General features: G+C 33.0%; 1 protein-coding gene across 2 annotated transcripts in view; it reads right to left on the bottom strand.

The window, feature by feature from the left end:
* LOC114329832 (5-hydroxytryptamine receptor 2A) overlaps positions 1 to 17,233 on the bottom strand; it is an 895,697-nt gene that overhangs the window by 87,299 nt on the left and 791,165 nt on the right. For both annotated transcript variants that reach the window (XM_050646408.1, XM_050646409.1), the window contains exon 5: positions 15,604 to 15,886. In XM_050646408.1, coding sequence (XP_050502365.1) covers positions 15,604 to 15,886 — 283 coding nt within the window. The remainder of the gene's footprint in view (positions 1 to 15,603; positions 15,887 to 17,233) is intronic.

The following is a 17,233-nucleotide window of genomic DNA, read 5'->3' as shown; positions in this document are numbered from 1 at the left end:
GAGGACGGCTTAAGTAAGTAAGTAAGTAAGTATATTTTATTTATAACCATTCACAAAAAGGGCAGCAAGGATCAGTGTGAAAATTACAGAGGAATTGCGGTAAACAGCATAATAAATAGTACGTATGGGAAACTTGTTAAGAACAAAATTGAAAACTGGAGACTATAGAGATTAAGAAGTAGAGGAGCAAGCTTGTTTTAGAGCTAGGCGGTCCACAGTAGACCAGTTGTACTCTATTACGCAAGCTGTTACTCAGCAAACTATGGTCACCTCTACAGCAAATCAACATTAAACATGGTAAAAGAATAAAAGCAGTTTTTGTTTTTATCCGATTCAGAGTTGGACCACCATCTCCATATAGCTATTTCAGCATCCCATGCATCTTCAGTGAAGCTATGCAGTCACAACTCTGAAGCGAATATTAACAACCCTGCCTATTTAAGACAATCTCCCGCAATACGAGGAAAACAACGAAAAGCCCTAGATACAAAGTTTACTACTAACATTTTAGTACAAAGTAGATACTACATACAAACTAGATACAAAGTTTAATAACTAAGTTATTAAACATGGTCTTATCAAAGCAGTCCAAAGTCTGTATAATAGAACGACTGCAAAAATTAAAACTGGATCAAGGATTTTTGAGGAAATTAAGGTGACGAAAGGATTGAAGCAGAGTCGCTGTATTTAGCCTACCCTTTTTAAAATTTATCTTGAACAATTCCACTGAAGCTGTGGAAAAAAAATGTAATGGCATGGCAATCCATCTCAATGACAAGACAACACTGTACACTTTATGTTTCGCTGATGACCAAATTCTGATTGCTCAGGATCATGACGGATTGAGTTACATGATGAGGATGCTAACAGAAGAATATAACAAATAGTCAACATGTAGTCAACATGTATATTCAACATTAAGAAAAGTGAAGCCATGTATATTGGAGGGAAAAAGCAGTTTATTACATTTATGCGATGGGGTAGAAATTGAACACTGTGTGAATACAGGTAGCTGGGCATGAAGCTAACTCAAGTTGGAACACTCGATGCTGCTATAAAAGATAGAAACTTACAGGGTAAAAAAGACATATTAATAATAAATTGAATTCTGTGGGACCAAACAATAATATCTAAAGCGAACAAACAACTCATATATAATACCATACTTAAACGTGTAATCACATATGACACTGAAGTTTAGCAAATGAAACAAAGAACAGAGAGCACTGTATATGTGGTGTTCTCCCAATGTTACTAGGAGCAGAAATGGATTTCTGGAGAAGAGAAGCAGGTAAATCAAGAAGAGGTCGGATACCAAATGAGAGAATACGAGAAATGATGAGAGTCACGCATACAAAAATTGATGACATAAAAACAAAACAACTAATATGATACGGCTATGTACTGAGAATGCCAGATGACAGAATTCGTAAACAGATTTTGACATGGACACCACAAGGGGAAGGAAAAGGGGAAGGCCGAGAAGAAACTGGAGGGAGGGAAAAAAGAACTAGAGGAAAGAGAAATCCCTTCAGGTCTATGGATAAACAGAGAAGAATGACGGTTAGGAATCAGAAGGAGTCGGAGAACGCTCTAAACCGATATTAGTAGTATATTTTATTTGACATTTTGATTTATTTACAAACAAAAACGTCGCGTGGGACTTGGGAAGTGCCGACAGAAGTGACTACTTTTTATAGCACCTTATTAGCATATGTGGGTTGATGAAATTTTGTCGCCTACTGGATTAGCAGCCACTTGAGTGAAAAAAAGAGGAAGAACAAAAAACATAGCTTGGTGGAGTGTAGAAGGCAAAGTCAAAAAGAGTTCTAAAACAAGTGAGATACACGTGAATGGAGACTGGGACTTTTATTCCTTCTGAAAAATTTCAGATTAAAATCAACAAAATGAGTCTTCTGATTATGATAAAAGTGGTTGATAATTCCACTAACCCATAAATTTTCATTAAGTTGAGAAATAAAAAGAGGAAATTTTGACTTTGGACGTGGACCAATGGACGCAGGTGTTTGGATCCAAAGATATCCATAGGGAAGTAAAGTTTAAAAAAAATATAAATATATTTATGTAATATAAATAAACCATTATACAGCAGAACCCCGATAAGTCGGCCCCCGATAACTCGGAAGTCCGGCTAACCCGGACCCCATTTTCATCAGGCAAACATTTCAACAATAAAAATGTACTATCCGTTGCAAGATAATTCGGATGGAATTCCCCAGATTATTTTGTGCTTGATATCGGCCCAGTCTCTTAATCTGGGGAATTCCATCCGAATTATCTTGCAAGGGATAGTATGTAATATAATATTTTAGGGATAATGTGTATATGTGTAATTTGAACTATGTATACGATAGTAAAAATGGCTCATCGCACATGGCCGCGGCGGCAGAGCGACGGTCATTGTCTCGGATTTATCGGAAATAACAGGCACCTGTTATTCCTTTATTTATTTCAAACTGTCTTAGCATTGTTTAAAAAAGACTAAAAGACTATTTAAAAAATTCTTTTTTAAACAATGGTCTTAGTTCTCGCTGTTCATAACATCGTTTGGATTGTGACTGTATTATGTGTCTTGTATTGTTTACTTCCGTTTGCTTAGGTTTGTGTTTGCGTGTTTTTAATAATTTAGATGTGTAGTTCATGTTATTTCAATTATAACGGAGTTTATCTGTAAGTATACCGTACTTTATTAATTTTTACCATATTCTCCGGCTAACCCAGATTTTCGATAACCCGGATCGGCCGCGGTCCCGATTAATCCGATTTATCGAGGTTCCACTGTACTACCAATAGCAATATGGCGAGGAAACATAAGTCATGACTGACAAGACAAAAAACTTTATTAATACTTTTAAAAGACAGATATTAAGGACGATATTGGGACCAGGCTCAACCACGAGTTATACCAATATTACAAAGCACTGTGTATAGCAAATTATGCAAAAATTCAAACTTTGCGCTGGACAGGTCACCTTATAAGAATGGATAACGACAGAACACCTGGTACAACGTTTAGCGGAATTATGGTGGGACGTCGGCCAGTAGGAAGACCAAGGAAGAGGCGGATAAATGAAGTGAAAACCGATGGTAAAAAGATATTGAGGGTGGACAACTGGAGGAGAGCAGCCAAGAACAGACATTCTTGGAGGCGAATGCTGGGGGAAGCCAGAGTTATACTTGACTGTAGCGTCATAGGAGAGAGAATTCTGATTTTATTATCGGCTTTGTTAAAATCAAGAGACACTAGAATATTGGTTGACTCAAAACCATGCATTTTGTCTTAACGTTTTATAAAGGAACAAGATTCTATTGTACTCAGTCTTTAGTGCTCTGGAAATTATTACCTGTTTATGAACACGTTCCCTTTCGCTACATATCTAGCTATTGAGACAATATGATATTTGTAACTAAAATAGTAGCTACTATTATTTGTCAACCTCAACGTTGTAACGATAATCCTGCCGAAGATCATCACAGCCAGCTCTTTGTGTGTCGGCACTCCCACCACCAACTAACCTCTACAATCGATGTTCGATGAAGATGTAACGCCGGTCAAAAGTATAAAATGTTGTGCTGTTTTGACAAAAACTGTTTATCTACTTCTGGAAGCTAGATGACAAGTTTAAAATTAGCTATAAAATTTGTAGTCAAAATTTTTAAAATTTGTACCGCATTCATTATTATCAAGATTGTTAGACAAGGGCGGATCTGTTTTGAGGTGGATGTGAGAGGTGGCATTTGGATTTTTGCAGATAAAATTAAGTGACAACTTCAGTAATTATAATTCACTTATGCTCCTTCTCAAATAAGCCCGGAACATTAATAAACAAATTTAAATATTTAAAAAATTCGAAAAACATCGATTTTTTTTCAATTTTCATTGCTTATAACTTAAAAACGATTCATTTTGGAACAAAGTCGTAGGGAAATAAAATAAAGATATTTGAATTTTGTATAATATACGACTGGTTTAAAATGTCTTAAATTATTACCCTTTCTGCAAAATAGCAATAAATACAAAATAAGGGGGCAACATAAGCCTGTTCTTATTCAATGTTTATCAACCACTTTGGTTGCACTTAGAACCTTCGTAATTCGTTTAAAAAATTCTTACAAGATACTTAATCCGTCCACCAAATTTCATTAAAATCGATATAATACATTCTACATAATAACTTTGCAATTTAAATTTTTTTAAAAAAGTTTAAATTTTTTAAAAACTTTCTGAACAAAAAGTAGGCCATTTAGAAGTTTGATAATTTTTTTACATATCAAGAGGCGCTCTACCTATCTAATTAAAATTATAAACAATTTTTTGGCTTATAAACAAATATAGTGAGGACGTTTGAGTTGGAATAAATTCATTTTCTCGCGACTCTGGAGATAAATCCCGATACATGTCGATTTTTCTATTTAAATTATAATTCTCTGGCATAGATATCATACTAGTGACGTCATCCATGTGGGTGTGATGACGTAATCAATGATTTTTATAAATGAGAATAGGGGTCGTGTGCTAGCTTATTCGAAAGGTTGTTCAATTCTCTATTCATTAATATAGACATTAACATAATTATTTTTACAGGGTACCCAAATTTTTTTTTAAATTAATTGAGACAAAAGGAAGAAAGTATATAATTTATTTAATTCGAAATATATTTTACTGTTGTCCTAAAATAGAAAAAAATGTTTATTTGATAAATAACTGAAAAATGAATTTATTCCAACTCAAACGTCCTCACTGTATTTGTTTATAAACCAAAAAATTGTTTATAACTTTAAAACAGTGCTGAGGCCGTTTAAATAATCCAATTTTAGTTCTGTAAAGTGACAGAGCGCCTCTTTATATTTAAAAAAATTAGCAAACTTCTAAATGGTCCACTTTTTGTTCAGAAAGTTTTTAAAAAATAACTTTAAAAAAAAATTTAGATTGCAAAATTATTATGCAAAATCTATTAAGTCGATTTTAATGAAATTTGGTGGACGATTTAAGTATGTTGTAAAATTTTCTAAGCAAATCATGAAGGTTCTAAGTGCAACCAAAGTGGTTGAAAAACATTGAATAAGAATATGCTTATTTTGTCCCTTATTTTGTATTTATTGCTATTTTGCAGAAAGGTTAATAATTTAAGACATTTTTAACCGGACGGATATGATACAAAATTCAATTATATTTATTTTACTTCCCCACGACGTTTTTCCAAAATGAATCGTTTTAAAGTTATAAGCAAAGAAAATAGAAAAAAATCGATATTTTTCGAAATTTTTATATATTTTAATTTTTTTATTAATGTTCCGGGCATATTTGAGAAGGAGCACAAGTCAATTATTATTATTGAAGATGTCACCTAACTTTATCTGCAAAAATCCGAATGCCACCTCGCACATCCAAAAATGGACGTTTTTTCACAACTCCGCCTTGGTCTATGTATTTTTACACAAATTTAATAAGTTTTTACTTATTAAACTAATAATATATAATTTAACATAAAAATAACTACATACAACTAAAGGAAACAATTTTTTTTATATCAGAAAATTTTTTATGTTGCTCGGTAAACCGTTTCTTTATTATGTTACCCATTCTTTAACGAAAATCAGACTCATCCCTATTGTTTCATCATAATACTCACAAAAACTGTTTTCAATTAAAGACAAAGCCAAACACCACAAATCGATACCAATGTTTCAAAATAAATCTTGAAAAATTGCACCATATTGTTTTTCGTATCTAAGATTGTATATACAATATATCTTTTGACAAAGATCCATATCTTCCCGGCAAGAATAGATGTTGATAATAATTCAATATTTGATCACTTTATGACCAATATAATTTCATCAATAATATTTGTTATTGTCTAAGAAACTTTTTACACGTTGTGGAAGAATAACACTCTGTCATTAATATAAAATTTTTTCTATATTCACAAAGACAAACTGTCAATTATTGTCAATTACTCTCTTCCACATGCTCATGGTGTGATTAAATAGTTTTGTGATTCAAAGCAACGTGAAATAGCGAAATCTCTCTCAAAATTTTGTATTTATGATCCTTAAGCTAGTACTCAACCTAAATTTATGGCCTCTGTACCCTATTTTTATTATCCTGGGGAGCGTCGCGCTTTTTCCCGCAAATTGTCGGTAAGATGACACGGTTCAAAGAAATTTAACATACAGGTACTAAATCGTCCCCCTCTCGACAGAGTTTGTTCGCTGATGCTATCAGTGCCGTACTAATTTTACTATGTAGTGGTCTAACTACGTTGTGTTAAGATTTTTATCATTGTATGAATTAACCAACTTAATAAAATTTCTACTATCCACACTAGTGGTGTACCTTGATATTCCTGGGGACATACTAGTTCGACTGTAAAGGTAAATATTTATTAATTATAGGTACGTTACTTTGAGGTGCCAAGTATGTTCTTTTTCCTTTTCACTATCATATATTTTCTATCTCTCTATGCCGACGTTTAAATTGGTAAACTGGTGAAGCGTGCTTCAACAGGCGCTTCAGCGCGTTGTTGGTACAAACCTTTAGTTGAAAAGTCAAATTATCTTCAAGATATTGTTGATAGTTTGCAATAAATTGACAAATAAAAAAACTACTGTAACGTTACAAACGTCACATCTTTGTTATTTTATTTTTAAATAATTATTTTACTTTATTTTCTTTAATATTTCATTAGCCATAATTTTCTTCTATTTGTTTTACCTGTTTTCTTCGTTAAAAACTCGTTGGCGCCCTCTTTTATTATCCTCTTTTATTATCCTCTTCTATTATCTTCTATTTACTCTATCTCTTTTCATCTAAAATCTAAATCATCATACTGAACGTACCCCATATATTCTTACCCTGTGAGTATCTGTCTTTCAATGTGGAACATGCCTGCTACTTCATACGTTCGTACTTGGTCGTCATTTCAAATGTCGTTTTCAATGACAGTGTCACTTCATCCCTACTCACAACCTGAAAATGGAAGGGAAAAATTATTCCTTAAAAAGGCATGTAATTTGAATATGAGATTTATTTTCCATCAACACCTATTCTCTTGGGGTGAGTTTTGTATTCTTAGTTTTTTATAGTCTACTTTTTATTTTTTATAATGATTTTTTTACCTAACCTCGACGTTACTCTCCACGTGTATTAGTATCTTAATTTTGAATATTTCATTTCATCTATTGATATGCTTTTAGTAATCAAATTATTTAACTTTTCCGTCACTATTAATTTTATTTTGTTCCTTTGACTACTTTTTACGATTATTTGGCAAAGGCTCGTTTCTGGTTTTTCTTCTTGATGACTGATATATGTCTTTATCTTATAGTTTTTGGGAATAAAACCACTTTTCTCCCTCCGGGAGCTTGAAGCATCCTTAAATCGTCGGCGATACAACAACGAGGACCATGTCATCAGAACTGCAACCACATCACCAAGACTACAACGACCAACATCCGTAGGCCTGGTGGAATACAGCGTTTAGAACCACAGCGCCAGTTGCAGAAACAGAAGTACCATTCGACATCAAGAAGTTACCATCGAACCGATACCAAAAGCCATAAGTAGGTATAATCCAGAATTGTTAGTTTTTGGCAAGAATTTGAATATATTTGTTAATGCATTTACTAAGTCATATTTTTATTATATGTTCATCAAACAATAAACATGATTAGTCAAAAATATTGTTTTGTTTGCTTTCATTCTAAACTTTCATAATTCATTTCTAAGATTAGGACAATATGAACACACACCTGAGAGACTGAGCTAAGCTAAGAGTGTAGCGATGGCTATCTTGGTTGGTTAAAATATCATTTACGGATGGTATTTCAATTAGCTGGGGTAGTCTAACGCCTTTTTTCGTTTCACTACAGACTTTCCAGTTTCTCGCTTTTTTATTATTTACATTCCCAGCTATATCTACACTCCAATAAGGATGACAAAAGAAAACAAAAGTCGTGCGAAGAAAAAAATTAAAATCTAAACCTTTGGCGTACTTAATCAACTAATAAGCAGGTAAATACAATTTAAATTTTAAAAGTCTTTTTAAGAAAATCAAATAAAATGTTGAACCCAATTTAAGAATATAAATATATACTAATTTATAAAGAATTGCAAGTTCTTTCAAACGATGTCTTATTTAATTTCCACTACGATTAAAAAATGCTGGTATCGTTCTTATGCTGACTTAGGGGTGAATGCAAAATAATTGAAAATACCGGAAAAATAATATTATGTCCTCAATTAATCAAGAATTGACTTGCCGCTGAGTTTAATGTTGTGTAGTTCCTGATAGTAACTATCTTTTTTCGTCTGGCCACCCTGAATATGTCTTCTTCTTCTTTAAGTGCCGTGTCTGGATTCAGACGTTGGCTGTCATGCGCCATTATGTTTACTAGTTCCTGAAACATTTCTTTATCAGCTGCTGTGCGAAATAATTCTTCTACTGTGGAACCACACCATTGTCTATTATTACGCAATCATGAAAGTTTCTTTCGACCAGTCCATCTCTATTCCTTCTATATGTACTCACGTTTCTACCTTTCCTTGTATATGTACTCATGTTAATTTCTCTTATATAATGCAAGATGTCTAGGTGCATGAATATCTGCTTGTATATTCTCCTATTGGAATAAAAATGTTGCAATCTAGTCTGTTGACCACAAATAAAAATAATTTAACGGTTATTGTTTTCTGTCTTCAACATTATGTCCACATGTCTTTAACATCGACTCATGTAAGGCATTATGGTCCTGATGTATAGACAAACAACTCAACTGTAGAAAGTTTTTATTTAGATTCAGAAGAGAGCCTGAATATAATTATTTTACACATTGGAATTAGCACAAAAGACAGAAAACAACAATTGGAAAATTGTTCTCGTTCAAGGATGTCAGGGTAGATAGCGCCTGCATAAGCTGGCATTGAAGTTTTAAAATATGCACATAACTTTACTTGTCTCTGAGTTTGAGTTTGTTGATATTTATCTGATGATGTCAATAATCTTGATATATAGATAGTATACTGAAATTTACCAATTCACACATAGTTTGACATAACGTCCAGCTTTTTTAGGGATATATAAAAATATCAAGGAAATTCTTGGAACGAGGTGAAGGCTCTAGCGCAAAATAGAATCCGATGGCTCTTTTTCACTAAAGCTCTATGCTCTACTTAGGAGTTCAAGAACATTATGCAAAGAGCACGTAAAGGTTTTAATAAATTAATTTTTTCGCGAATGGGCGATTTTAGAGAGAAATCCCGAAATACCAGGATTTTTATTTTTAACTTATGACTTTTTGGCGTATATATCAAATTAGTGATCCGTCTGAGCCTGATGACGTAATCGATGATTTTTTTTAAATAAGAATAGGGGTCGTGTGATAGCTCATTTGAAAGGTCATTTAATTCTCTATTTATTAATGTAAACATTAACATACTTATTTATACAGGGAGTCTAAAAAATGTTATTTGAATTAAATTAATTGACTCAAAAAGAAGAATGTATGCAATTTATTTAATTAAAAATACATTTTATTGCTGTCAGACAACAGACAGAAATGCTTATTTTGACAAATAAATATTATTTTTCGCTTCAATTCAACGTTAAAGCTGCCACCCAGCTGCTTCTTGACAGTTTGAATATATAATTTAAGCGAAAAGCAATATTTATTTTTAAAATCATTTTATCTATTTTCTGACAGCAGTAAAATGTATTTTGAACTAAATAAATTATATCCATTCTTCTTTTTGTGTCAATTAATTTAAATAAAAAATATTGTTTGGACACCCTGTATAAATAATTATGTTAATGTTTATATGACTAAATAGATAATTAAATAACCTTTAAAATGAGCTATCACACGACCCCTATACTTATTTATAAAAAATCGTCGATTACGTCATCACGCTCAGATGGATGACGTCACTAGTATGATATATATGCCAAAAAGTCATAATTTAAAAATCGACCTGTTTCGGGATTTAGTTCCAAAATCACCCATTCACGAGAAAATGAATTTATTCCAACCTTTACGTGCTCACTGTATATAAAAATAACTACATTAACCTGACATGTCCAAATTGAAATACAAAGTTTGACATAGTGTTTTGATTTTTAGACATATTATGTACTTTAACTTAGGTCTTTTTAATTGTTTTTTCTCCTTTTACCTTTAATTTAGGTAGATATTGACTTGGTCTTGTGATTTATTTCTCTGTTTTAATATTTGCTTTTTCTTTATGTAATGACATTTTAATCAAATTTTCAATGTTAGAATGGCCGTAAGAACACAAAGTACATATTTTGATTACTTTTACACTTACACTTTTATCGTTTCAGCCTTTTTTATTTTAAAATACATCTGGTTTGGAAAATTTTTTTGTTACGATACAATGACTACCAATACTTACATAAATATTGGAACCTTTAATACATGTTTTTATCAAACAGTTTTAAGACAAATACAAATAAATAGTTAATTTTGGACTCGAAATAGTTAACACTAGTAAATAATAGTCTTTTTTCTGCTTGCAGTTCAACTTAAATATTATGGGGTAAGTGTAAAGTTACTGCATAGGTTGAATATAATATACCAATCCCATTTTAGGGTTCAAGGTGCCCTTCTCACTGCTCTACAGGGTGGGGACGGGAGACCGCGCGTTTGGTTTCATTTGATAGTTTTTTGAAAAATATTGAACAAAAGTTTTTTATTTATTTTTTTTATCCGGTGTAAATATCGCGAAATATTAGACCGTCCGTCTTTTTTTGGCACACCCTATATATTGGTGAATGCGCCTGATGGCGCATTCATTAAAATATCTTCACGATTTCTAAAGTGGCTATTCTAAATAGCTATTTGTATAACAAGGGAGGAAAGTGCTACTTTTCCTCCCGAGAATGAAGTTTACTGCCCGACGCGTGGCGGAGTATTATTGTAAATATTGTTAAATCAAAATAACAATTTACTGTTTTTTACCATTCTGCAAAACACAGGGTGTTTTATAAATAAACGTTAAAACGTATAGATACTTATGTAATAGAAAATAGATATTGTACAGGGCGTCAATAAGTTATATTTCATGAATGAAAAACCATGACGTCACTTTTACTTTTCCTTCCTAGGGAGGAAAAGTACAACTTTGCTCCCTACAATCAGGTCCGGAAAAGTATACTTTCGGTAGAGGTAGGTGGAAATAGCTATTTGTATAACAAGGGAGGAAAGTGCTACTTTTCCTCCCGAGAATGAAGTTTACTGCCCGACGCGTAGCGGAGGGCAGTAATCATTCAAGGGAGGAAAAGGCACTTTACTCCCATGTTATACATATGGTTTTTCCACCTTCCTCAAATAACAAGTCATTTTTTCATTTTTACTTAATTTATTTATGTAACTAACCAACAAAATTTATTAGACCTAAAATTAACAAGTAGGTACAATATAACTGTCAACTGTCAAATATAAGTCAAATTGTTAATGTAAACATTGTTAAATCAGAATAAAAATTTACTGTTTTTTACCATTCTGCCAAATACAGAGTGTTTTTAAATAAACGTTAAAATATATAGATACTTACGTAATAGAAAATAGATATTATACAGGGCGTCAATAAGTTATATTTCATGAATGAAATACTATGACGTCACGTTTACTTTTCCTCCCTAGGGAGGAAAAATATTTTCCTCCCTAGGGAGGAAAAGTACAACTTTGCTCCCTACAATCAGGTCCGGAAAAGTATACTTTCGGTAGAGGTAGGTGGAAAAATATTTTTTATTATTAAAGTATTATTTTTTAAGCCACTTTAGAAATCGTGAAGATATTTTGACGAATGCGCTGATGGCGCATTCACCAATATACAGGGTGTTTCAAAAAGGTATGTCATAAATTAAATCACGCATTCCAGGGACAAAAATAAATTGAATGAATCCAACTTACCTTAGTACAAAAGTGTACACAAAAAAGTTACAGCCCTTTGAAGTTACAAAATGAAAATCGATTTTTTTTCATATATAGAAGTCTCTTAGAGATTTTTCATTGAAAATGGACATGTAGCATTCTTATGGCAACATCTTAAAAAAAATTGAAGTGAAATTTGTGCACCCCATAAAAATTTTATGGGGGTTTTGCTCCGTTAAACCACCCCAAACTTTTGTGTACGTTCCAATTAAATTATTATTGTGGCACCATTAGTTAAACACAATGTTTTTAAAACTTTTTTGCCTCTTAGTACTTTTTCGATAAGCCAGTGTTTATCGAGATATTTTGAATATTTTTTCGAATCCACCACATATTCGTATATGGTTAAGTAACTATGATGTAGCTTTTAATAATCTGACAATTTATTTTTAATTTACATTTTTAGGTATATTTTGAAGAAGAAGCCACATCTCGATAAAAGGTGACTTATCAAAAAAAGACTAGTGCCTGGTTGCACCAACAGATCTTAAACTTAAGTCGAGAATATCATAAGAATTAATAACATTTTTATGTAAACATATTAAAAAAGAAGCACCAACTCGATAAAAACTGCCTTATCGAAAAAATAATAAAAGGCGAAAAAGTCTTAAAAATATCGAATTTAACTAAGGCTACCACAATAATAATTTAATTGGAACGTACTCAAAAGTTTGGGGGTTTAAGGGAGCAAACCCCCATACAATTTTTATGGGGTGCACAAATTTCACTTTAATTTTTTTAAGATGTTGCTGCCATAAGAATGCCACATGTCCATTTTCAATGAAAAATCTCTAAGAGATTTCGATATATGAAAAAAAATCGATTTTCATTTTGTAATTTCAAAGGGCTGTAACTTTTTTTGTGTACACTTTTGTACTAAGAAAAGTTGGATCAATCATTTTATTTTTGTCCCCGGAATGCGTGATTTAATTTATGACATAGTTTTTTGAAACACCCTGTATAGGATGTTCCAAAAGAAGAGGAGGGGACGGTCAAATATTTTCGCGAAATTTACACTGCATTGGAAAAAATAAAAAAGATCTTGTTCAATATTTTTTAAAAAACTATGGAATGATACCAAACACGGTCCCCCATCCCCACTCCCAGAGCAGTGGAGGGGGCAATCTTGAACTGTTAAATGGAAACCCCTTATTTTTTATTTTATATTCGATATGAAAAAATGAGTAACTTTTATTCGAAATATTTTCTTGGAATTATTGATAGATGGCGTTATAATCGGAAAATACAATTTTTTCTGATATTATAGGAAAATATAGAAACGGTCTAATATTTCGAGAAATACACTGTAAATAAAAAACCAAAAAAATATGTGTTTAATATTTTTCAAAAATCTGCGAATGGCACCATAGACGACTACCCCTTGGAGATTGGGGCGGGACAACTTTGAAATCTTAAATACTAACCACCATTTTTTTTATTGCAGATTCGGATTCTACGTGAAAATTAAAGAAGCTGTATCAGAAATTTTTTTCAGTTGTAATAGATGGCGCCAACATATCAGAAAATCAAGCAGAGAAGCAGAAGCAGAAGCCAACAAAATAATTTTTATGCTGGTAAAAACAGTGGTTTAAGTAATATGTAAAACGTCGGATAACAGTCGAGAATGTTGTAAAATGCCGTTAGTGTGGGAAACAGAGCTTGAACTTCTCAAAATTGACACAAGTCCGGTTTTATTTTTTTCCTGATATATCAAGGGGTGATTATTATGAGAATAACTGCTTCTTAAAAAATTTAGCTCAGGAACTCCCTTTTCACCCCTTTAAAGGGGGTAGCTTATGGTTTTTGCGAAACGTAGCCCTTCCTGTATATTTTGCAAAAAATTTACTTAATAGCAAAATGAAGAGGACTTTATTTCCTATCATTTATTTCCCGACAGCATATGTCTATCAACCACCCTTTAGCAGGGGTGGTGCCTCAAAGTTGACAAGGTTTTCACAAAGATGTTTTAAAAAATATTTTTCCCTAACTGTAATCGAAATCAAGAGGAAACCCTGCGGCAATTAATCACAAATAAGTGGATGATTTTTTGGTATAGGTTTCATTTAAGGGTAATTCCCTATTTTCTAATTACAGGGTGTTGTTACATTTTAAAAAACCCTTTTTATACCATTTGAACCGCTTACGCTAGAGCATAGATTTAAGAAGGTGTTTTCATTAATCTAAGCGCTAGAGTAAAAAACTTTCAGCAATTATTTATGTTCTGGTGTTATTTACAAATTTGTATAATCCCCCATTTTTCCCTGGAACCATCCCAAAAAAAGGAGAATTAATAAAAAAGTGATTATCTTGAAACCTTCACACACCATACCCTTTATTAAAATACTTCGTATATCATTTTGTGCACGTTCTTGTTACCCATGCACGGACATTGAAAGCGATTTCTTGATGCAACCCCTGTAGCCAAGAAAAAAAATGGGGGTTAAAAAAAATTTCTTTTTGCTTTTTGACCCTTATGGGTATATGCTCCATCAATAGGGTTTTTCATAAATATATACGGTATTGTAACATCCCTGCGGAAACTACCCCTATCCTTGGCGAGCATATTTTTACGATTTTCTCATTACCTATGCATTTTTTTTAAACAAAACTTATACAGAATTAAATACCACTATTTTCTCTACAAATTAGGTTCTATCCATTTTTTCCGTATAAGCAACCGTTAGGGCACAGTGGCGCCGTAAACCTCAGAAATGCTTTGGCGGGCTCCAGTTTTTGTTTTTTTTTCGTCACCTATTCGTTTTATTGATAACGTACTTATGAAAAATAAAAGAACAAACAGTCTGCTACATATTATGATGTATGTATATTTTACTCTCTTTGCACCCTAAAGCCAAGGTGGTGGCCCAAAATGCATTTTTTATTATTTTATTTATTGATTCTCATTTGTCTGGGGTGGGTCCGGAGAAAATATGGGGGTGAATTATACAAATTTGTAAATAATAGTTATATATGGGTTATCTCTGAAAGTTTTTTTACTCTAGAATAAGCGGTTCAGATGGTATAAAAAGGGGTTTTTTAAAATGTAACACCCTGAAATTAAAAAATGGGCAATTGCCCTTAAACGAAGCGTATACCCAAAAATCAGCCACTTATTTTTGATTAATTGCCGCAGACATTCGTCTTGATTCCCATTACAGTTGGGGAAAAATTATTTTTTTTAAAAACATCTTTTTTTAAAAACTTGTTAACTTTATGGCGCCACCCCCGCTAAACGGTAAGTGATAGACATATGCTGTCGGGAAATAAATAGAAGGAAATATAGTCCTCTTCATTTCAGTATAAAGCAAATTTTTTGCAATACCTACAGGAAGGGCTACGTTTCGCAAAAACCACAAATTACCCCCTTTAAAGGGATGGAAAGGGGGGCTCTGGGGAGAAATTTTTTAAGAAAAGTTAGTCTCATAGTAGGCACCCCTTGATATACCAGAAAAAAAAAAAAAATAAAACCGGACTTGTGTCTATTTTGCAAAGTTGAACCTCTGTTTCCTACACTACATTTGTAATAGTAATAGGAGGGGGTTGAAACACGAGAAAGAGGCCTATGTTCATCAGTGGACTTTTAAGGCTGGATGATGAGTAGTAGTACTAGTATAAAACTTAACTTACCTTTCACCGCTTCCTGCCGTCCTCCACAAGGTTCCCGAGATCGTCGGCGTTCGTTCATGTTTTTGAGCAAACCTTCCACCGAGCCTCCTAAATTGATCGTTCTCAGGATGCTCAGCTGCAAATCGCGCTTTTTTCCTCAGCAACTGGACTGTTAAAGCGTACGTCACCACCATGATGACCATTGGCACGTAGAAAGCTATTAGAGAACCAAACACGAAGAAGGCTCTGTTATTGATGACGCAAGAACCTGGTTCGGGCATAATATTTTCGTGGTTTATTATACCTGAAACAGAAAATTGTCTTAAGTGGATATTGTAAAGTCCATTGTTAGCTGACTACATTCCTTCAAAGGACACCGCATACATATATACATACATCTTATGGAAAAAATATTGTCACACAAATGCAATAAAATTTACATGAATAGATTCTTCTTGGCATAAAATCATTTCATATCATTTTTGAATGATAGCGAATAAGGTCAAACAGTACCACAAACTATCATAATTTTGAGGTAATCAAAGAATTCAGATTCCTAAACAACAATTACCAGTGACAACACAGGAAAACTGGCGGTTGAAACACGAATACTGGCGGGGAATAAATCTTTCTTTTCCGTTCAACATCTAATGAGAACAAAGCTTCTAATCAAGACGTGCCAAAATCCAAATGTACAATACCATCATGCGACCAGCAGTGACAGACGGAAGTGAAACATGGACATTGAGAAAGAAAGAAATCAATAAACTAGTTGTATGGGAATGCAAAATCCTGTGAGTTATACAGGGTGTCCCCGAAAATAGTGGGTTCCTTTAAGGTATGGATATAATACACAATTTAGAACAAAAAAGTCCTATAACATTTTTATCTAAAGTTAACCGTTTCAAAGAAAAAAATTACATTGTTCTCCATATAAGTGAATTTTTAATTTCATAAATTTGAATGACATGGCAACGTAGCCTAGAAGAGCTTGCTGTGACTGTGGAAATTTAACCTAATAACCCCTTGTTTATTTACTTTGAGGTGTGATTTTTGGGGTTGTTGACATCGTAGGTATCTACCTGCAAAATAATGGATATGGGTTTGGTTGATATTTACATTATTTTACCTACCAGATGCAACTGACCTACAAACCTACTTTTTTAATGTTTAGATTTTTGAGTTGCGCGTTGTTGCCAGGCTTCAATTTGCATATCAAAATGTATTTTATTTTGGTCAAACGGATCAATTTAGAAAAAAATGTTAATATGTACCTTTCAGGAACGCACTATTTTCGGGGACACCCTGTATATGGTCCTTACAGGGACAGTGTGACAAATGAAGAGCAGATACAATTAATTAGAGACTCCCTTCAGGCAGGGAAACATCGTGAGATACATAAAAACGAATAGATTAAGATGGGCAGTCTACGTGGTACAGAGGGATGACGACAGCCTGATTAGCAATGTGTTTTGGGAAAGATCAGTGGATTGATGTAGTCAGAGAAGACCTGAAGAAAATGGAAGTAAGATCATGGAAAATAGTAGCACATGATCGGAACCAACGGAAGACAATAGTAAACTCGGCAAAGACTCACGAAGAGTTGTAAAAGCCAAAGATGATGATGATGAGGAAATAACATTTTTAAAGT

The sequence above is a fragment of the Diabrotica virgifera genome, chromosome 3, assembly GCF_917563875.1.
Source record: "Diabrotica virgifera virgifera chromosome 3, PGI_DIABVI_V3a".
NCBI lineage: Eukaryota > Metazoa > Arthropoda > Insecta > Coleoptera > Chrysomelidae > Diabrotica > Diabrotica virgifera.
This window is presented reverse-complemented; position numbering and strand designations above follow the sequence as displayed.